The 22,826-nt window shown below is 39.7% G+C and overlaps 1 protein-coding gene across 1 annotated transcript in view; it reads left to right on the top strand.

The window, feature by feature from the left end:
• The window catches only part of nlgn2a (neuroligin 2a), a 127,214-nt gene that overhangs the window by 50,076 nt on the left and 54,312 nt on the right, over positions 1–22,826 (top strand). The window contains 1 exon segment of the mRNA XM_055025257.1: positions 7,310–7,537. Within this exon segment, the coding sequence (XP_054881232.1) occupies positions 7,310–7,537 (228 nt within the window).

Here is a 22,826-nt window from a genome sequence, read left to right as displayed (position 1 = left end):
GTTTCCATGTTCTGTAATGTCGCTGTTGTCCCATATATTATTTTAATTCATTACAATGTTGAGGACTGTGTTGGCATCCTTCTCCTCACTGATACCTTTGTAAAGTTTCAACCCTTTAAAAATTGAATGGATGCAAAAATCCTAGGACATCTGAACTTTCTTTCAGGTTGGTCAGAGGTTTTTTAATTTCAAACTAACTGAAACTGGATAAAATGAAAAGTATTTTTTTTATGTTGTGAACATTCATGAGACCAAGTCATGCAGCTTTTTTATACTGACACTGTAGTAAATTTGTAATTTTACAGGGTAATGTCACTTTATTTGGTATGAAATGATTTTGTTTGCTTGCTCAGTTTGAAAAACACAAAATTTGATTTGGAAATAAACAGCAGCACTTTAAAAATCCAAATACTCAAGTTGTTACACGTTAAAAGTTGAACTTGCATCCCCTTAATGTTGCTGTCGACTTTCGGCAAACAGCAAACAATGTTTGCAAAAATCAAACACCATTAAACGTTGTCTGTGGATGTTTAATAATGTTTAATTTAAACTTTCGGCTTAATACAGTTCAGTTCAATTATTATGACTTATAACGACAATAAAGCTAAAAATAATGATTAAAAAATACTATTTATCCTAATATACTTGACTGCATTATCAGGAAAACTTTCATAGTAGAAATGAGAGTTTGTACTCTGCGCCTTCCAAAGCATCTGTTGATGCTTGAGTGGAAGTTTTGACCATCTGCTGATAATCAGTCATACAATGTCTGGATTTGCTGGAGCTTTGCATGAAAAAAAAAAAGAAAAGAAAAAGTGCTGCAGTCCCGTTCTACCAGCCGTCCCTTTGGTTGTGCTGTCATGTTTGCCTGCAGACAACAGCTCAGGTTCTCCCTGCGGAGCTGATTAGTTTCAGTTTTAAAAAAAAGGGATGTGCTTTCAAACTATAAATGTTTGAATCTGCTCTGGGTGGATTTTATGTTAAAAAAATAAAAAAAAGAAAGAGAGAGAGACAGGCACAAGACTGCAAACCTGACCGTTTTCCTGACTGCGGGCGCTACATGCTAAACGTGGGTTCAGGTAGAAGCACGACAACGCCAGAGGCGGGAAGAGAGAGAGGGAAGAAATGAGGAGAAGAGGGATGGAGCTTGTAGCCCCCGGAGGGCTTTAGTCCAATCTGTCAGTGTGGCACAGCCAGCCATTCGCCCTGTAAGTGATCCGTGGACACAAAGTGCACAGGTCAACCATGACAGCCCGCTTGGTGTGTGTGTGTGCGTGTGTGTGTGCGTATGTGTGTGTGCGTGCGTGCGCGTGCGTGCGTGTGTGTGTGTGTGCGTATGTGTGTGTGTGCGTGCGCGTGCGTGTGTGTGTGTGGGGTGTGTGTGTGTGTGTGTGTGTGTGTGTGTGGGTGTGGGTGTGTGTGTGTGTGTGTGTGTGTGTGTGCGCGCGCGCGTGCGTGCGTGAGTGTGTGTGTGTGTGTGGGTGGGTGTGTGTGTGTGTGTGTGGGTGTGTGTGTGTGTGCGTGCGTGCGTCAGTGTCGGTGTGTGTGTGTGTGTGTGTGCGTGTGTCTCGTCCGGGTGTGGGAGGCGACACGAGCGCATCTGCATTCTGTCCCCCGCCGCGCCGCCGCCTGTCAGTTCGCAGGATGCAGAGACGCTCGTGTGTTGCAGGTGTGCACGCCGGCAGTCGGCCGCTAATGAAATGACACGGAGGAAGGCGACGTGGGTAAAGGGCATCGGAGGGCCGGAGATGCGCCGGAGCAATATGTTGCCAAGGCAACAGTCAATGAGACCTCGGCCACTTGAGGCAGAGGGAGGGAGGGATGGAGGGCGAGCGAGAGGGAGGCAGGAGTCAACGTGAAGCAGTTGCCATAGAGACTCTCCGCTGCAGCTGTCTGTAAATTTCTTTCCCCATCAGAGGGATTGTTGTGTTTAATTTTAAAGTGTCGTGCAAAAGTTTTAGGCCTCTGCTGAATCTTCTGCCGGGTTTTTGGTAGTTTCACCAGGTTTTCTCTGTACTGCTGCAGTACTTCCTGGACCTTTTACAAAAATATGTTTTTTTTTTGCATATTTGTTAAAACTGTCACCATGTCATGACAATATGGTTTGAGACAGATCGTCTGTGAAAAGATCCATCTCCTCCTCCTCACTGAGCTGCTATGACCGTCTGAAGAAAAGCACCACTTCCTGTCAGAAACAACCAATCAGAGCCAGGAGGAAGGTCTTAATGCTGTTAATCATCCTCATGTACTTGCTGCTGAATGTGCTAATAGATGAAGAAACAACTTACTGTTGCAGAAAAACTGCTTATCCACTGTCACCAGTGGCCATGCTAACTAGCCTTGGCGTTAGCTTCCATGTCACAGCATAATGCTAGTTTTAACAAACATAAATTTTATAAACTTACATTCTGCAGCTTTAAGTACTAAATTTATCTGAAGGTCCAGCCAATTTGATTCAGCTTTGAACATCAGTTTCAAAGTCTTACAACAGATCTTCAATTGGATTTAGGTCTGAACTTTAACTAGACCATTGTAACTTGTGACAATGCTTTAGAACAGGATAGTTTATACTTCATTGATCCCCAAAGGGAAATCGCTTATTCACTGACAAGCTACTCCATCTAAGGTGTTAAATATTAATAATAGAAATGTAAACATTAGAGATAAAGTTTACTATACATTTATACCAAAGACTGATGTGAACTAATGTTACTTTAATGAGATAATCCAAACCTTTCTATCGCTCTATGTTCAAGGTTATTATCCTGCTGGAAGGTGAACCTCCTGCTCAGTCCCAACTGTTTCTTTAACAGACTTTTTTCCAAGCAAAGTTGGTGGAATTTATGAACGCGCTGTTTGGTTACCCATCAACAACTTGTTAAGTAACTGGCGCAGCAGCAGTTCAAGGTTTTGCTTAAAAATAAACAGAAACGGTGTGGAGTGGAAGCTGTGGTTAAAACAGGAAATGCCACATCACCAGATATTCAAAACAAAATAACTAATCAATAATTATCAACATGGATCGATTTGACACATTTTCATCATGATACGTTTTTCAGCCATATCATCCAGCACAATGTACATAGAGATAAATTATTTCTGACTTTGAAATAATTTCTGGTTTAAATGTTTCAATATTTAAGGGATGAAGTGAGATTTTATTTAAAAAATTAAAAATCTTAAGAGATTAGAAGTTTGGTCTCATTTGAGGTTAAATATTACAGATTTAGGAGCGATTTAAGAGTTTTGGATCTTTAACACCCGAGCTTATCATTACTTTGAAGCATTTAATCCATATTTCAGCAGCTACTCTGCACATACAGGAGGGTTTCAAAGGGATTCAGAGCGTCTCTATCTCTCTTCCGTTCGGTAACAGATGCAGTAATGGTTATTTATGTGGTTGATCTGCTCCACCGCTCCCCATAACCCCCAGGCCTGCAGACAAACACACACACTCTTAGCACATGCTCAAACCAAAGCCATCCAGGGTTGTCACCGTGCCACAGTTCGGAGTCTCGTGTGCCATATGCTTCCGTCGGCTCCTGGCAGGAAGGAGCGTCCCGCGGTCAGCTGGGAGAAACGGTTCAAAGGCCAACGAGGGCCCATCGGGGACAGTCCTGCACAAAAACACACAGAGCCGCAGGAGTTGGCTCCGGCTGAAAACACCGCTAACTGGGTTCTGTCTGAAGCTACCTGCACATAGTTTTAATGACAGAAGCCAAAAATCATTGTAGCAGTTGGGAAAATATTAAACTTTACCAGCATAAACAAATTATACGTTCACACTGCAGCCAGAAGTGACCCAAATATGATTGTTTTGTGAAATCGGATTTGTTTCTGCAACCGTGTGAACTGTAAACAACCTGAAAGTTTCCCACATGCAAAGTAGAGGGCGCAATAACGTCACACAGAGAGAGAGCAGGCTCAGTGTTTGTCAGCCAGTACTAGTACTAGTAGTAGTACTAGTAGTAGTAGTAGTAGTAGTAGTAGTAGTAGTAGTAGTAGTAGTAGTAGTAGTAGTAGTAGTAGTAGTAGTAGTAGTAGTAGTAGTAGTAGTAGTAGTAGTAGTAGTAGTTGTAGCTAATGGTGTTGCATATCTTATGATTTTAGAGTTGTTGTCCGACTGCAGCAGCATCAACAACTTATTCCTCTTTATTGTTGTTTTTCTAACCGCTTGTGCGTATCAGGACGCAGAATATCGACGTTTATCGGGTAACAATGACGGTCAGGTGGATAAATGTGACCTCGCCGCTCACATTTGAAAAGATTGAATACGAATCGCATATCCAAGTGTCATAAAAGATCAGATTCAGGTCAAATTAAGGCAAGAAAAGATTCTTGCCTTAACAAGGCAGGATCTTTGTCATGCTGCCTTGTTTTTCTTCACTTTGAAGAATCTTTCTCTCAAATTTTCAGATGTATGCAGCTTTGATAAAATGATTGCTCTTCAATCAGGGAAATCCAGATAATAATAAATGTAATCAAGGGATATATATTAGTATTGATTAGATCAATGTCTACAATGAGTTAGAGAAAAGGGACTTTTTTTTTTTACTGCGTTAAGTTAGATCAAACTCGTTTTTATTTTGGGCCATGTGAAGATCCTGAAGGGCCGGCGTTGGCAGAATGTATTGATTAAACAAATTGGTAAAATCTTAATAAATCGCTCTGGTTTATAAACATTCATGTATTGAAGACTCAGGAAGCCGTTGGTGAGGAACAAGATGTCCAGATGGGGTTTGTTCACACTCAGTACATGTATCATCATCAGAAAAGTTTGATCTCATTTCCATTTGTCCAAGGTAGTTGTCTGGATTTAGATGTGAAGATTTATGCAAAAAGATTAATTAATGTATGAGGAAAGATCGATTAATGACATTTCTATCATGGGAACTCTTAACGAAGTGACATGCTTTACTTTAAATGAAGATAATCAATCATTCCTCTTAATTCTGGTCTTCCAGGATTTGACTGACATTTATATGTGAGACATTTATGATATCTCTTCATGTTTTACCCCAAAGCTAGAACCACTAACGAGCAGTGCTGGTTTAAAACTGATAGTGTCAAAAAAAAAAAAGAGAAAGATGTCCTCTGAAGTTTCCCTACAGGGAAACAGAGCAAGTTTGACACGTCTGTTTCTGCAGCTGAGGGCGAGTTGCACTTTGCATTCATGTGAGTTTCAAGCTCTTAGGTGAGAAATAAGCAGCATTTATTTGACACTATGTGTCAACTTCTCTCTTGAGTTCTTACAAAAATGTAGTAATAATGTTTGAATTTTTATGGAAGATTCTAAATGTTTTTTCTTTGTTTTGTATCCTGTTTGGTTTTGGATTTTATGGCATGGAGAAATGAAAAAAACATTTTTTTTGTAATCTTATCTGGAAGTTTATTTCTTTAAATTTCTGTTTTTCAATAAAATCCTAGTGGCAGAATGTGTCACCAGATGCTTGCATTGCTGTATATAATACAAAAGTAATAGCAGGTTTTTATCAGAAATGGCCTTCATTAGTCCATTTATCTGTGTTGCTTCTCAATCAGGTTGAGGTCTGGACTTTGACTGGTCCATTACAAAACACTGATCTTTTTCAGTAATTCTGCTCTATGTTTGGGATCTTTGTCCAGAAGACTTCACTGCAGAACAAGCCCAAATCGTCACCTTTCCGGAGTGTTTATTAAGAAGCAACTTTGTGGATCTTTGTCATGCTGCCTTGTTTTTTTAAACAAAAGAAGAGACTTTTGATGTGCACTGAAGAGGTCTTACTCGTCTCTAAATAAGCCTATGTGAGAATATTCCAACAAAAACTGAGTTATTTGAATGAAGGATGATTTATTTCAAACAAGCTGATGCTAGAATCTGTTTCAGTTCAACCAAGAGTCGAACTGTAGAGCGCATCTTTGAAGAAACACATGAACACATTTCTCCCATCTTCAGTGTCATTACCTTTAAACATACAGCTCCGGTTATGAATCAGAAGGTTTTCTCTGCAGACTTTAGTCTGTAGCTTTGACAGATTTAAACACTATTAGACAGCCATCTTGGTCACTCTTAGCTTTAGGCTCTGTCTTAGATATATTTGCACCCGAGGCCTTAAGATTTAATGTGCTTTCAGACACTATACACTTCTTCCAAAACCCTGACAAAAGGCCATAGTTGTTTAGTTTTTTTTATCTGTGTTTTCACTATCTTTAAACACTGAATCCTGTGGCGTCTGAGAAGCAGCCGTGAGCACGGTCTGACACCCAGAGATGGGGAATAACTTTACTTGAGCAACTTTTTTGAAAAAATAAATGATAAAAAAAAACCTTTTAGGAGTATTTTTACTATGCTGTACCGTTTACTTTTACTTGGGTAATTTTATTCTGAAGTACTTCTACTCTTACTTGAGTAAAATTTGTGGATTTTCTGCCCACTGAATGACATGTTTTTAACCAACATTCACCAGAAACAGAAACACAGCTGCAGTTTTTGTTACAGTTTCATAAGTTTTTTATTGAAAGTTTTATTGATTTTGTTACTTATTTGAATTATCGTCAATTTTGTCTTAAAATACCAAAATCTTCCCTTAACGTTATATTTTGGTTTGTCTGGTTTTGTGATTTTTAAATATTAAATGATTGGTAATTTTGATCAATAGTCTTTGAGTTGACTTTCCACCAAATTCTTTTTTACTCTTGCACAATTTCTTGGATGACTACCTTCCACTTTTGCTTGAATCGAAATCTGTTTATTTAGTGGTAATCGTAATTTAGTGAAATGTTGGATTCTCTGTCCTTCTCAGATTGATGGAGTCTTTTGTTACATTTATAAATATATCTAAGTTTAAAGATGTAAAAGAACCACAGTTTTTTTTCTGCAGGATTTAATACAGTAGACACAAAATAATATTAATATGCAATGTTATTTTTATTCAGATATGAAAAAGTCCTAAACCTTTTGTTTTTCTAGAGCTTTTCTTACCTGCTGATGATTTTCATTAGCAACAGCTGGTTGCTTCTTTTCATTTTAAATTCTTTCCCATCTTTAGGGTGTACTTAGTTCTCCCCGTGGGTTTGTTGACAACATTTCTCTTTCATTACTGTCAGTCAAGAATTTTCAGCAATGTTTTTCTGCAGGCGTTGTGACATTAAAAGGTACTCCAAGTACGTTAAAGATCCTTTTCTAGCACTGACATCCAGTAGGAGGAAAGATTCATTTGCTGTTAATTTATTACAGCCCAACATGTTTGATCAAACAGGAAGTATAACCATTTTTATTGACTTCTTCAGGCGCTCCAATCCTTACCGTCGGTGTGTTTTGTGTGTGCAGATATCCGCGATCGCAGGAAGAAGCCCGTCATGCTGTTCATCCACGGCGGCTCGTACATGGAGGGCACCGGGAACATGTTTGACGCCAGCGTCCTCGCCGCCTACGGCAACGTGATCGTGGTGACCATGAACTACCGACTGGGCGTGCTCGGTGAGCGATCCGTCAAAACCCCTCCGGACGTTCCCGCTCAGAACGACCCACACGCATCAACACGCTCGTTTGCTCCCTGTTTGCTCATCATTTATGTATGAGAACACAGCAGACGGTTTCTCACAGCAGACCAAACATCTTTCATCTGCATTGATTACGCTGATGATGGATGACTTTAATAAAAATGCATCAGTTTAATGACAGCCAGTGCAGACATTGATCATAACTGCTCATTCTATCAGCAGCTGAATATTTCTTTCTAAAGGCTCTGATTGTGTAATTAACGAAGTTTGTCAAAGATTTACTTCAACAATCTCCTAGTTTCTGGACACTTTTTCTTTTCGAAGGCGTGGGATTCCTTTTAACATACTTCCAAAAGTCTTTCAGAACCTTTGATTAGGACCTTTTAAAGAGGCAGTGTTACGTAAAATTGACATGTTTTAATGTTCTATCAAAAACAAACCTATATTGCATTAATCATTTAATCTCTATGACAGCTGTGCAAAAAGCAGCACTCCTCCAGTGACTCCCCCACTCGGCTCCTTCAGACTAGCCAGCAGCAATTAGCAAACACCTGGTGAAACTGAGCATCTACTGAACTCATCATAGGAACCACTTCAAAGTGAAATGCTGGTAAAAAAAAACATTGTTATAGTGTTAATGGAGGAGCCATGTTGTGAAGGCAGAGTTTCGGAGAGAGCAGAAGTTTTTTAAAGAGACAGAGACCCATTTGAAGGCGTTAAATTAGTAAGTAAAACCTCAGTTTTACTTCCTAAAAAACATAATTCTAATTATGATAATAATATACCATAATATAATTAGTCTGGGAATAAGGAAGGGCAAAAATGTTGCTTGGGTTTGAATTTCAGACACACAAATCAAAACTCAGTCACTCTTAATGCAAGCGTTTGCTTCTGTCGGTGATGATGTTGCTGCTGCTACATTTCTAACTCACTAAATATTTAACCTTTAGTGGTAGTCTCATGTTATGACCTTTCAGCTTTAATTCGATGGGTTCACTAGCTGACATTTGTTTAATGCGACCATGCGCTCTCAGGGCAAATATTCCTCACCTTAAATACTCTCTGGCCTCGGCTGCTATCTTCTATGAAGTGGCTTAAATTTTGATAACTATGAAGCAGCTGCATTATCTGCTTCATGGTACTGGTCACAGAAATTGCTTCATGAGCTGGAATGTAAAGCGGGTCAACTGGATGTGAGTCAGACACAGAAATACATCTTATAAATAATTTGAACATCACCAGTCCCTAAATAGCTGTAAATATCTCTCTGAAAAGAGCAGGGATGTTAAAAAGAAGGCAGGGAATACCCTCTGAGAGTCGTTTAGGACTCGGTTTTGTTGTTCTCGACGTAGAGAGAGGAAAACTGATGGATTGGGGACGTGTTGAGGGAGGCTTTACGGGCCAAACGCTGCAAACAACAACCAGCCAATCGGCCGTATTCAAAGCAGAAAAAAGGCGAGGAGATTTGTTCCAGGAGCTCGTCGTCTTTTCGCTGGAAGTACTCGCCTTCCCCGCCCATTTGTTGCTCACCGCAGTCTGTCTCGCTCCATTGAGATCAAGTAATTTAGCTGTGAGAGGAGGAACAAGCCTCTGAGGAGGCAGGTGCGGAGCAAAAGAAACAAAGTGCATTAGATATTTCATTAACTGTAAAGAGAGTGGGCTCCTGCAAGCTGTTTCCAGAAAAAACACGGAGGGGAGAAGAAAGAAGCTGCCAGTCTCTTATGTGTTTGGTGCTGCTCTTAAAGAACATTACATTGTTTTTGCAGGACTTACCCTACTTTTATAGCGGTGGCACATTTTCATTTGCATGTAATTATTCAAAGTGTTTGGTTTGCAGTCCTTCAATATTAAATTCAAAGCTTTTTTTTAAGGAAAATGCCACGTGTGTAATGTGATTATCAGCTGGGATCCAGAGAACAGGAGTGCAGATGTTGAGACGGTGACAACGTCAGAGAATCGACGCGTTTCTCAGTCCTAAAACATTTAGTTGTGTCCACTAAATTCTACTCTTCAAGTGATAAAAATGTAGCGACGTTTAGAGTTTGAACCTAAATGTGTGAGTTTGCAAAAGACAAACTCAAAGTAGCAAGTTGTGTTAACTTTTTATTAATTTTCTGTCAAAACTCCAACAGTTGAATGAACTGAAGTTTTCAGGTTAGCACTTTGAAAAAGTGGCACGTTTTTGCATCCTGAGATGGAAGTGTGTTACATTGATCTCATTCTTGTGTTTTATTAAACCAAATGTTTATTTTAATGTCCTGTTCAAAAAGAAAGAAAGAAAGAAGACGTGATGTTTATTAGAGTGTAACAAGCGCAGCGCGTGATAAATGCTCCTGCTTTGCTCCTATCAATCACATATTCTAGATCATTTGTACTTGTCTTAATGTTTACAGGATTTTAAACAAAAGGTTGCTGAAATTACGGTCTGCAAACCAAACTGGTAAAGTTGTAATTATAGTAATATATTGAATTTTGGAACAGTTGTTGGTTGACCTGCTCAACATAGAGAAACATCCTGAGCAGAAGGAGACCTGGAGTTGTTACTACATCAAAATGTTCAGTGGTTTCAATAAGAGACTGCTGTCTTTTTGAAGACCTCACTTCCAACATGCCTTTAATGCCTTCTGTTCCTTTGAAATTACTTCCCACACCACAAGAATGAAATATTGTTGCATGGAGCCAGAAGACTGCATCATTCGTTTCAGGGTTCTGTCGATGCTTTAATCCATTTGCGGCTGACGCTAATTGTCACTAAATGTGTTGATAAGACAGATTTCCTCCACAGAACTCAGTCATGCAGATTTTAGAGTTTCTCTTTATGAGGTTTGATGTTTGCAGTAAGCCTAAAAAAGAGAAATCTGAATGTTTGATGGTGAAAGCCTGAAAACAACATCCAGTTCCTCTATGTGCCTTTCTGAGAACATTCCGACTTCATGCAGAGATTCGAACTCACAACCTTTTTGCTGCAAGACAGGAGTCCCACCTTCCAGCTGCGTCTTATTTTGATTAGCAAATGTATGCAGTATGATCTGCTTGTGCAGCATGAATTGCTTCCCTTACAGATTCCTAACGTTTTCAGTGACAGTCCTTCAACACGTTCTTTAAGTCAAGGAGAAAGAAAATTGAGAGGCCGACTTTGTTATTTGCATGCAACGACGGAGCCAGAGCTCTATCTTCCAAATACGAGAGCCATCCAGAGCAATTTGGCTCTGATTGGGAGAAATGTGAGTAATCTTTCGCCCCCATGCATCCTGTATTGATGGATTCCATTTTCCTTCGACAGAGACAGACGAGTCAGTGCGAGGGGTTGGAAATGTGCGCTTTGTGTGTGTCGAACGCTGGTTTTCTTTGAGCACGTGTGTCTGCGCCAACTCATGCATGTCAATGTCCACTCTGCTGTTTGCCGTTCTTGCCTCAGCAATCCGACATGCTGATTTGGAAAGGCAAGGCAGGAACTATTGATACAGGTGTGAGAAAACTCACACCTGTATCAATAAATAGTGACTATTTAGTGTTTAGAGATTAAATCTAACCAAGTTGTGTTCAATAGTCTTGGCCATCAAGTATCAGTTTTAAACTTAATGCACTCACTTTGTCTGTAAGGTTAATTAATTTAGAGATTTAGACTCACTGTAGATTTTCTATTTTCTATTTCTATTGCGTTCAGTTGAGGGAATAATTAAGTGGAAACCACAGCCAAACCTTGCCCTCTCCAACTTTGCCCTTCAGTATAAAAGTTTCTCATTCCACAGATTTCTGCTCAACTCTTCCTCCACTTTCACCTCCAAATACCCTTGTTTCCACTCTTCCCAATGGGGGTTCAGGCTTGTCCTACTTACTTGAAAATCCGCCTTGATCTTCGTCCAAAAATTACCAGACCTTCCTCCTTTACCCTTTAGTACTTTTACAAAGTAATTAAACTATTTGGAGTCCAAAGTTTGCACAAACTAGTCCAAAACAAGTTATAAAATATTTTTAAATGCTTCTATCTGAATAGCATCACCTTTTCAAATACAGAAGATTTGAGTTTTATATTTGAATTTGAATATTTTACCTAAATATTCAGGGTTGTTCCTGTCATAGTGTTGAATAAGATAATAAAAACATACCTTTGTCATTTTATCCGCTTTGTGCTTCTCCCTCTATCATCTAATAACACTCTGCAAGTCTATGATCTTATAAACACTTGTATGCATTTTAAGCAACTACCAATATAAAAACATGTAGAAATAGTTACCCTCCTGATTTATTCATGTGATTGTTGCATCAGTGGTTGCAGCTGCTCAAACATGTCCTCCAGTTCCCCTTTTCCTTTATTTTTTTTTGAAGGCGATGCAGCTTCATCACAGCTCTGCCTCCAAGCACAGCCTGGAGGCTTTCACAAACCTCTAAACCCGAATGGATCTTTAATCTTTACAAGCTGGAGACAGAGTTCACAATCACTGTCAGAGGTCATTTTGATGATGATAATAACACGAATACGAATAAGCATAAGAATGATAATAAATGTTATTTGTAGTCATCATTTATAGACATCCAAACACATCAATTAAGGACAAATTGAGCATAGTCAACACAACGTGAAAATGTAAATAAATACAAGATATTGCTGGTATGAAATGAAATATAAGCAATACTACAAATGTTTGATTGGAAGACAGCAAAAATGGACAGGGTTGTAAATTTGATGCATTCACAAAGATTAATTTTTTCTTTTTCTGCTCTTGGAATCTATATTTATATGATCTTTTCCTGCTAGATGCTGTAGGAAATGCTCCATTTTATGGACATTAAAGTATATTACATTATTTCAGAGATTCCCAAAGACAAGGCGCCACTCGACAGGTGGAACGGTAGCGATATACAGAAGATTAGAGAGAGACTAGAAAGTTACAAAACCCTTGAAATCAATTTTGTGTTTCACAGAAAGCAGGGAAGTTGTCGGAGATGGGAGTCGCAGTCTGGCTGGTCAACGGAGAACATAAAGATTTAACCAGAGCATTTATAGCGCTTGTTACTGAGAATAAGAACGGTGAGGTTGATGAGGTCCTAAAAAAGGGCATCTAAGGTTTGTTTTCAGTTCATGTTTGTCATGACTCGCCACAATCCTCTTTAACTTTTTAGTTTATTTTATCTTTTTTAGTAGGAAGCACTTTTTTTGTCGTAATTATTGTTGACTTGTTGTTTGTTTGCTCTGTTTATATGTTATTCTATGAAATTATAAATAAAATAATCAAAAAAAAAGGGAATCCTAAAAGTGTGACAAAGAAAAAGACATTAAACAAAAGGGGGCCGAGTAATAAGCCTTGGGGAACACCACTGAAAGCAGGCGAGGCTCATTTATTATTACTTTTAGCAAAGTGTGAGAAGTCACATTTTTCTTCTCTTCCTGTTTATTTAACAAAGCAAATACATTTTAACCCCACTTCTTATTGCTCATTTTCTGCTCTATCAGAGGAAAAAGCTGGAACTGAACCTAATGTTCAAGTCGTATTGATGTTCATTAAAAGTGAAAGTTTTCCACTCTGTGTGTGTATTTAACGAAGGATGCATTTGAAAATTCAAGGCAAACCTGGCGGTAATTGAGTTTGCGTGAATCTAAACCCGAGTCTTGATCTCCGTCTGACTCACTGAGGGAGGTGGCATTTTGCCTGCCCGCCTGTTTCTGCTGGCCTCCTCACAAACAGCTGCATCTGCAGCCCTGCTGGCATTACGCAAATGTTACCCATCACAGTGACGTTCAGACGGCGAGAGCCGCTTCGTTCTGTCCATGTGAATTTAGAAAAATCCAGAGAAAAGGCGAGTTTGGAGGGAGGAAGCGGAGAGCAGCAGGGTCTCTGTGGGGAATTTGGTGGATTTAAATATGTAATGAAAAGCTTTACCAGGCCACTGAGCACTTGACCTTGCCTTGGCTGCCGTTGCGACAGGGAAGCTTACAGTTCAGACGTCACCTCCACCCCTGCAAGGTTCTATACATGCCGCCTCCTCTGATGTGGGAGATGAAGGTGAGAGCTTGCATTCATTCAGACATTAGCGATGAGCTCCGAAGCCTCAGCATACAGCGCTTGTGATCATAAGCAAGATACACACAGCATGGAACGAGAGATGAGACAAGAGCGAGGGCAGAGAGCAAAAAGGAGAGGGAGGGAAGGAGAGAAGAGGATGGAGGGAGGAAGAGGGGAGGTGTTCAGTTTTCCTGTGATGCTAAAAATAAAACCTGCAGAGCCGCTTTCTGAACATGCAGTCGCACACAGCAGCCGTGCATGCTCTGCAACGCTTCCACTGCATGCTGCAGAGATCTTCTGCAGCAATGCAACAGCTTTTGAGCCCTGACTGCACATACACACATGTATGACTACAGGAATCCTCAACGTCCCACCACACACACACACACACACACACACACACACACACACACACACACACACACACACACACACACACACACACACACACACACACACACACACACTGTTCTTTTCCTATCGGTATTCAAGGAGTGGATGTGAGAAATGCCTACTCATGGCTTCGGCGGGGGGTCTCTAATGTGCGCGCAAGAGGAAATCAGGATGAAACGTGACCTGACGGGACCAGAGAAGATATTAAGACACACACTGACACACACACACACACTGTTCTCAGTCTCCATAGCAACCCTCGACAGAATTGATGAGCACAGTCCTATTGACTCATTGTGAGGAGGGTGGAAGGAGGACTGCGGTGTCTTAAGAGTGTGAGCGAGTGTGTGTGCGCGGGGCGCTACGCAGTGTGACTTTGAAAACGAGGACGGGCCGCTCTACTCTACCCCGAGAGCTGATTGGCACGTCAGCTGGCCTTCATCACACAGGTGCAATCCCATGAGCAGGTGAAGTTCACACGCTAACACACTCAGTGACGCCTTTGCCCGTTTTTCTTTCATACGTCAGACTCTCTGGATCAAAATCCAGCTGTATAAATCATCTATTCTTATCTCACGTCTCCTTTGAACCAGCCTGGTTTCTTTGTCACCTCCTTCTATGGTTTTACTCTCTGGATCGGGAAACACTCTCATCAGTTTCATGCAGGATGTAAAGAGAGTCTCAACCCTTCAGCCTTCAAGTGTTGCGTCCCTGTGGATAAACAAAACCCTGAAAACACTGAAATATCCAAAACTGATCATCTTCAAACTTTTCTTGTTTATTCCGTATTTATTCCATACAGTAAATTTTCTTCTAATCTTGATTAAATGCTTGTAAAGTCCTTATATAGAAGCTTTTTTATGTTGAAAGTCATAGCCTAATTGAACATTTAATGTTATTTTAAAACATCTACAAGCTTATTTCTACTCTTGATCTTGTGACAGAGTTTGAGTATGTAGCAGCAGCTGCTCAATGTTAGTCACTTTTAGGTTCAATCTGTCAGATTAAACTGAAAATCTGCCCTGGAAAGACAAAGTCACTGTTCTTATTTTATCTAAATGCTATCTGACAAGACCGCATTGCAACAAATTACATTTATTTTGGTTTTAAGTGAATTTAATAGACCTACTTTTATATCGAACCTGCTTGTAAAGTATCTTGTGTTGCTATAAATACACAGACTGACATAAATATATTCTCTGGAAAAAATTTAAATGGTTTGTTCTCTGATTTTACTCTTTATCGGTATATATTTGAGTATAATTAACTTCTATAAATTACTTACATGTTTCCTTAAATTTCAAGCAAAACTTAATATTTATTTGTAGAAAATGAGAAATAGTTAACAAAAAAGATGCAGAGCTTTCAAACCTCAAATAATGCAAAGAAAACACGTTAATATTAATTTAGAAACAACAGTACTAATGTTTTTACTCAGAAATCAACATTTGATGGAAAACCTGGATGTTTTCAATGGGGTTCAGTGCAGTGGGCTCTTACTTTTTTCCAAAGCTGTATATTTATCGGGCGGCATCGCTGCATGCCGAGATCAGGACCGACTCGCTGACTCTTCTCCAGATGCAGATGTAAGAGAGCATAACTCAAAAGAAGCTTTACATTTTGATGATTTAGTTAAGAGTTGGAGAGTATCTTACTGGTAGAATTAAAACGGTATTTAAAATTTTATATAGATTCGTTAAAGTCAGTCAAACCGGCTGCAGAGTTTTCCTGTTTTCTGTTTTTATACCACAGTGTGACTGAACTCCTGCATTTTGGTGTGATTTGAATTAAAGTGAATTCAAAGACGTTTAAGTTTTATAGTTAAAACAAAAAGAAGGTGTAGCAAATATATTTATAACATAAAAATTTTAATAAATGGAAGTTTATGTTTCTCCTTTTTTCCAAGTAAGCAGTCAGATGGACAAACTTGTTGTAAACTATATAACACAGACAGAAAACAAAACTTCTGTTGAGCTGTGATTAAGTCTGTATGCTCTGCTGCACAATATAAATACTTAATAGGAGCAGGATTCAGTGAAAGAGGACTATTTATGAATTTAAATGTCTCATTCTGAGGCAACAAAACCCAAACTGCTCTCTAATAGAGAGGAAATATGTTTGTGAACATTATACCATTAAATCCCATAAAATTCTTCCTTTTCTGTCCACATTTCTTCACGTCTCTTGTTCCCTCTAACTGTTTTGTGCTTCTTAGCACCCTCTGTCCCGTTCCTTTCCACTTGATTTGCTGTGGGTGCGCTTATAAAAAACTGACTAATGGGGTAGATTATGCTGATGTATGTTTCACATGTCAAACAATCAGCTTTGTAAGTGAGAAACCATGGGCTGGTAATGGCTGCGGATGGATCATCATTACAGCGAGATGACAGGCGTTTGAATCACGGCTCGGCACTACGGGGCAAACCGGGAGACTCGCTTCTCCCGTGGGGGACAGCGGCGTTGTTTTGGGAGCCAGAATGGCATCCCCAGTGTCTGAACGTACATACTGGCACCCATAAAGACAGCCTGTCAGCGAGCGTAAACACTGCAGGAAAAAAAAAAGAAGAAAAAAACAGTTTGAATTAGTATGCGAGGTCTGCTGCGACGCTCCGTGCTGTTTGTGTTCGCCTTTGAGCTCCGTTTGGATCAGCCAACATAAAGACGTAATAATTAACATATGGCATAATTCGACATTTATGTTTCTCTGCTCTGTTAGCTCCGTGTTGGTTTCTCTGATGCTTTATTCAAACAGGAGCATTTGCTTGGACGGCAACAGCAGATAAATCCCTTTTGATTTGAGTTTTGTGCTACTTGAGTGATTTCTTGCATTTTCTCCCAGCGGATCTCAGTATTCCTGGAAGAAATGCACTGAATGCACAAAAGGAAGGGGAGCTTCAGTTAATTTTTTTCTGCAAATTGTTTCATTTGTACAGCTTCTCCTAAAGCGACAAACATATTGGTGAACAAAACAGCAGCAAGGCACTTTGTGCAATTTATGTTTTCTTTTTTCCTTTTAAGCCTAATGTACTAGATTGTTTTCATGCCGTTTACTATAATTATCCAGCATGAATATTTAAAGTTGAATATTGTTGATATTAGACGTTGATCCTTCAAAGGTCACTACACAAAATTGCACAATTTTGTATTTTAGTTTATAGGTTTATAGTTATAGATTATTTGTTCCCACTTTTGAAGTATGAATATCAAAGTTAAATATGAATTTACAGATATTCCTGCACTCGGCGGATGGGTTGAGGGATGTGTGGATGATTAATTAGGTCTGAAAATAACCTTCTTCTTATTCTAGAGTCATCTAATCATCCCCACAGCACCATCTTACCTCCACCGTGTTCTTGTTGTCAAAAATGTTAAGGTTATCGTCATATTGAATCATTTGTTTGAAAACTTGGCACTGCAGTTATTCCCAAAAGTTGAAGGATGGATGGAGAATTACATTTGCAAATAGCTGTCAGTGTAGAAATCCTGCAACATTTTCTTGTTGTGAAAGTAGCGAATCACCCTGCAGCATGATTCTGCCTCCACTGCGTTTTATAGCCAATAAAAAGCTGCTTCCCTGGTTTTTATTGTCTGATCCTAATAAATTGTGATAAAAAATGTGAAGGTTATCTTCATGTTTGATCATTTATTTGAAACTTTTCAGTTACAGTCGACGGTTGGCTGGAAGATGACTAATCTGTTAATGGTGCAGCCCAGTTTTAACTTTTTATATGTTTATTTTGAGGACAGTGAGAGGAAAGGCTAAGTACACAATAGATATTTTTCTGAAATCAACAGGGTGTTCATGTATCTTTAAACCATCTGAAATTAATTTATCTAAGGTTAAGGTCTTAAAATGTCTTAAATTCATATTTAAAATGTAAGTAGGCCTTAAATATTCTTAAAACTGGTTGTGGCAGGACTATTCAATCTTGTAGGTGTTTTTTTTTTTCTTGTCAGACTTTTTAGTCAGGCAAAAGTTAATGCAGACACCTTTATTGGTATTTAGGATTTGAGACGGTCTGTAACTACTTGCTAATATACCATTGCTAGCTAGCTTTTCTTTGCATGTGCAAAGATGGATAACTGCAAATGTATCACTTGTTGGATGGGTGATGCTCAGTTTTGTCATTACATTGCTTCTGTCCATATGAGCCACCCCTATATTTGTCTTCAATTTTATTTAAGCAGGAATCAAAAAGGTCTTAAAAATTTGAAATTTGGCTTGCTGAAAGCTGCAAATATTCTGATTATGAATAATCACTTTTAATGCAACTTTTAGTACAACTTTGCATTAACAGTGTCATTATTTACCAAATGACACTGTCACAAGCTTTTTTTTTAAATACTATTTCTCCCATATTTATCAATGGGCCACAGACAGATGTGAAGTGGGAACAATGGAGCAGATTTTCACAAGTGTATAATGAAGAGGAGAAGTGGGGATGTTTGCCTTGTAGAGATGATATTCCAGTGTTTGCTAAAAAGGAAAGTGCTCTACAATTCACTTTGCTTTACAGACCTCACCTGTGAAAGCTCGACAGATAGAGAATGAAGAGAACAAAAGACTACGAGGCAGAGTATTCCCAAGAGCAACACAGGATCATTTTACCTCCACTTTCCATGGATTTTGACCTGGGACACAGCTGGACGCCGATCTCTGCTAACCCTGACTGTTCCAGTCTTTTACCTCGACATTACTGCTGCATTAACCTATCAAATCTACCTACCACTACACCTGAGGCCAGCACAGAGAGAGAGAGAGAGAGAGAGAGAGAGTGAGGCATGTGGGATTCCTGCCGGCGATCTGAATAGTAATGCAAATCATTTGCATTTGACGAATGATGGGGTCAAGGACAGGGCTGCTTTATGTTGAGGGCATTGTTGGTCCATGAAGTCCTGATTGACGGGACAGGGGTGGATAAGGTGAAAGGACAACTGGCTGTCACACACATAATGAAATGAGACAGCATGGAGGGGGATCTGGACGGATCAAAAAAAGGACAGGGAGCCCTGGGAGAGAAGTGAGAAAAGGTAGTCACTCATCTGTGGACGTTACTCTTCTCCACGCACACATAAATGCCAAACACGGGCCGATTATAGTAACTGGCTGGCCCTGCAGCAGATGCTGTAAGCGTTGTGGGAGCCGGGCTACACCTGCTCTCCTCCGCCTGCTGCTCCTTTACCTCCGCCCTGCTCCAAAAACACACGCGGCTTCTGCTTCTTCCCTCACACAGCCAGATCACTTCACGGCCAGAAAGTCGACTTTCTCTGCACACAGAGAGGCACAAAGGTCACGTTATGAAGCGTGAGGAACTGTTATCACGACCACTTTAAAGCATTTCCAGGAAGTCGTTTTTTTGGACTACAAGTAAAATCAGACCTGAAATTTTACCTCTGCCTGTAAAGTCACTAGATACGAACCTCCAAACTTCATGTAGTCTTCAGATGAAGATCAAGAACTGAGATCTGTTAAAGAGTATCTAAGGTTTATAAAGTATGCTGGACTTTGGATTAGTTCAGACAAATGGTTTGGTAAATATTGCCTCTTTGTGATATTTCAGGATTCAAGTCTGAGGAACGGTATTTCCTCAAGCCACTGAGTCAAAAGTTTTAAAAAGAGGAGATCTCAGATTTGGTCTGTTTTTAAGGACTTGTGGTCTGGCCTGTTGTTTTAGAGACCTGAACACAAACTCCTTCAGGATACAAAGTCATGTTATGTGCCTGACTCTGTGGGAACAGTATGCTGTGACCCATGACTTCATGAACCAAGCAAAACCTCCAAACCTGGATGACTAGAACTGGAGTGGATGGGACACCTTTGGGATGAATTTGTTGTTAAGGCCCAAACCTAATCTGGTACACTTCACTGTGCGAAGATCTGAGGCAGACTCAAGGTGGTATTGATGATAAGGTTGAGATTCCTTCTTTTCTACATTCCTTCTCGCATGTGGAAATCCTTTCAAGAAGAGTTGAAGCTGCTGTTTCTTCAAATGGTATTAAACTATTATATAAGAGCCATCATACGGAGATTGGGATTTAATTAAAGTCCATGCATGTGTAAAAGGCAAGTGACCCACTACTGTCTGTGTCTATAAACAGACTAAATGCTTAATAAACAGCAGGACTTATACCAAAAGCAATAACTGAAATTACAAGGAATCCTGAGTGTTTTAAGTCATATATAGTGAGAGAATTTTTTCCTTCTTACACAGATTGCACATGAAATATCAGCTATTTTTCGCTCTATAGTTTATGCATGGAGTTGTGTGAGTGCAGTGGATTTCCTATGAGCCTGAATCCCTTCTTTAACTCTGTGAACATCTACTTTCCACTTCCAGCTTCTCGAAGCACCTGCAGTTTTAATTGACAGCCTCACACGTCGGAGGAATTGCGCTCATTTTAAACACATCACATGTCTATGCATAGGTGTGTGTGCGGGGTGTCTAAGTGTTATCCACCTGTGCTGCTCCAGCTCTCCTCCCCTGACGAAGGATGAAGAGGTATGGGCATCTCATTAAGAGCTGCTGGAGCTAATTAACAAATTAATCAGCCTATGCAGACGCACCAACCCCCGGCACCAATCAGCCGGACTCAAACGAGCCGCGCTCACTAACCTAAAGGGAAGGCAGCGCTTCTTTTCTGCAGGCCTGACACGCACACGTCTGAACTAAAACAAAGGCAGCTGATGATAATGAGCGTTTATTTGTTCCTCAGACGCCGCCGCTGTGGTGGATGGATGCATGCGGGTACACAGGCACAGACACGCCGAACGTAGTTAATATTTTTCTTTGCTCAGCCGCTGCAGTCTGCTCAGCTGTGGAGTGCAGCAGATGGTGCGTCTAAAGTGGTGCCACAACAAGCCTGAGCTGAGCTCCTGTGTCAGAATGAGACTTTTTTTTTTCCTGCATGGTGTGTTTCTGTCATCACACTTGTTGAATGCAACACCCTTAAAGCACAGAATACGATTCACAAGCCTTACAGCTACAGCATAGATACCAGTCTATTTTAAGATCTCACATAGCAGGATTAAATCTACTGAACTAATTTTAAAAAAATACATCAATGCTTTCAAACAGGACAACATGAAGGCATGCGGGAGAGAGCATGTCTGCTATTCCTCTGCATACAATTGCACCTCCTGCATCTCCCTCCAATGCATTTTACACCCTATGATGTTCTCTCTTCTTGTCAGACTTCAATGTTTGAACTTTACATACAAGCATTTCTCTATAAAAGCAGACTCTTGAATTAGAAATGACCAGGGAGGATACTTTATCCTCTGACACAAAATCAAGGAGCTGCAGATCCAATCAGCCAGGAAAAGCCTTGCAGCAAACGGCTAACTGTTTTGCAAACAACACTTGTTTAAGTATCGATTAAACCATTAATACATACACCATGTCTTACATTTTGATAAAATCAGTAATTTAGCAAGTCAGTGCATTGAAAGAACGGGACGATTCTCACCGGACTTTTTGGACCCGTCTTATCTTTCACTCCTCGTCTTGTCTGTTGCAACATTTGCATGACATTTATCTGGGTTGTGTGGCAGTGGGGAGTTTATAAAACCACATGTGATGCTCATGCTAAATAATTTTCTACACATCTTTTCCAGTTTGTCTTACCTGGAGATGCAGTTATAGATGCAACATTACCAGATGTGAAGATGTTGCACATAAATCAGTTTAGACAGAGTCTCTATATGCTGTAATTAAGGACAGATACAAGATAGTGTAAAGGTGTAAAAAAATATATGTATATAAAAAAGTTTAATTTAAAAAAATACTTAATACTTCTTGTAGTAACCTACAGCTACCAGTGGGTGGTGTTAATTCAACAAGTAGTTTTTTAGCTTTCATGAGGCGATAAACAGCAGTGGTACTTTTTAGGCACCTGCTAATACTAGTGGAAGTGAACCAACATCCTTTCTTGTCAGTTTGGAGGGGACTGACAATCAAAGTTTTGGATTTTTAATGTCAGCTTCTGCCTAAGACTTGGCAAGTCTCTGCTCATGGGCAAGCACTTAACCTGTCGATCTTTCTGTTGATGTATGAATGTGGGCGTGTGGCTAAATATAGCAGTGGTGAAAGCACTTTAAATGGCCAGTTTGATTGGAAAATCACAGCATAGCTTCAATCCGTTCACCCTCTACTGGTTTGCATGCATAAGAAACTATTATGTGTTGCAAACTTTAAAATTCATTTGCAGTGATTTTGATCATCTTTGCGGATTCCACTCTGTACAAACCAAGAGTTTTGCTAAATTCTGGCATGCTATGAAAGAATGAGAAACTACCATGTTCTGCATTATCAAATATTTTTAAGTCCTTATTCAATGTTTCACATTCATATCAGGATCCAAACCATTCATCCATTATGTATAGTCTATGGTTGGTGCCTATCTCAGGCAGTTTGGAGACTAATTAACCTTCTGTCATGTTTGTTGACTGTGGGAAGAAACTGGAGAAAATGCAAACTTCAAGCAGAAAGGCGTTTGCATTTTCTCTCCTTTTAGGCCTGGATTTCTTGCTGCAAGGCAGCAGTGCTGCATCAGGTTGCATGCCTATAACAATGTTCAGCATTTCGTAGGTGTAGTTTCCACATAGTATCATAAATGAACCACTGGGCCTTCTGTTAAATTGCCGTGTCACATTTTCATGGCCTAAAGTTATGACTCATATTTCTATTGAATAGGAGATATAACGCCACGGTACTAAAGGTCAAACTTGATTATTGTACATTTCTACCAACCTTTTATTTGCCTAACTCACAAATTATAAGTTAATTTTATATTTAAAGTTTAAGGTTAAACATTTCACTTGCAAAGATTTTTTTTTCACATTTTTTTTTATTGCTTCAACATAACTGTTTTTTTGCTGTGAACAAGTGAAACGGATGTGAAACGGAAAAGCCCATTTTTAACTGGTAAATTCACTTTTTATCATTT

Source organism: Poeciliopsis prolifica, unplaced genomic scaffold, assembly GCF_027474105.1.
Source record: "Poeciliopsis prolifica strain line A6 unplaced genomic scaffold, Auburn_PproV2 SCAFFOLD140, whole genome shotgun sequence".
Lineage (NCBI taxonomy): Eukaryota > Metazoa > Chordata > Actinopteri > Cyprinodontiformes > Poeciliidae > Poeciliopsis > Poeciliopsis prolifica.
This window is presented reverse-complemented; position numbering and strand designations above follow the sequence as displayed.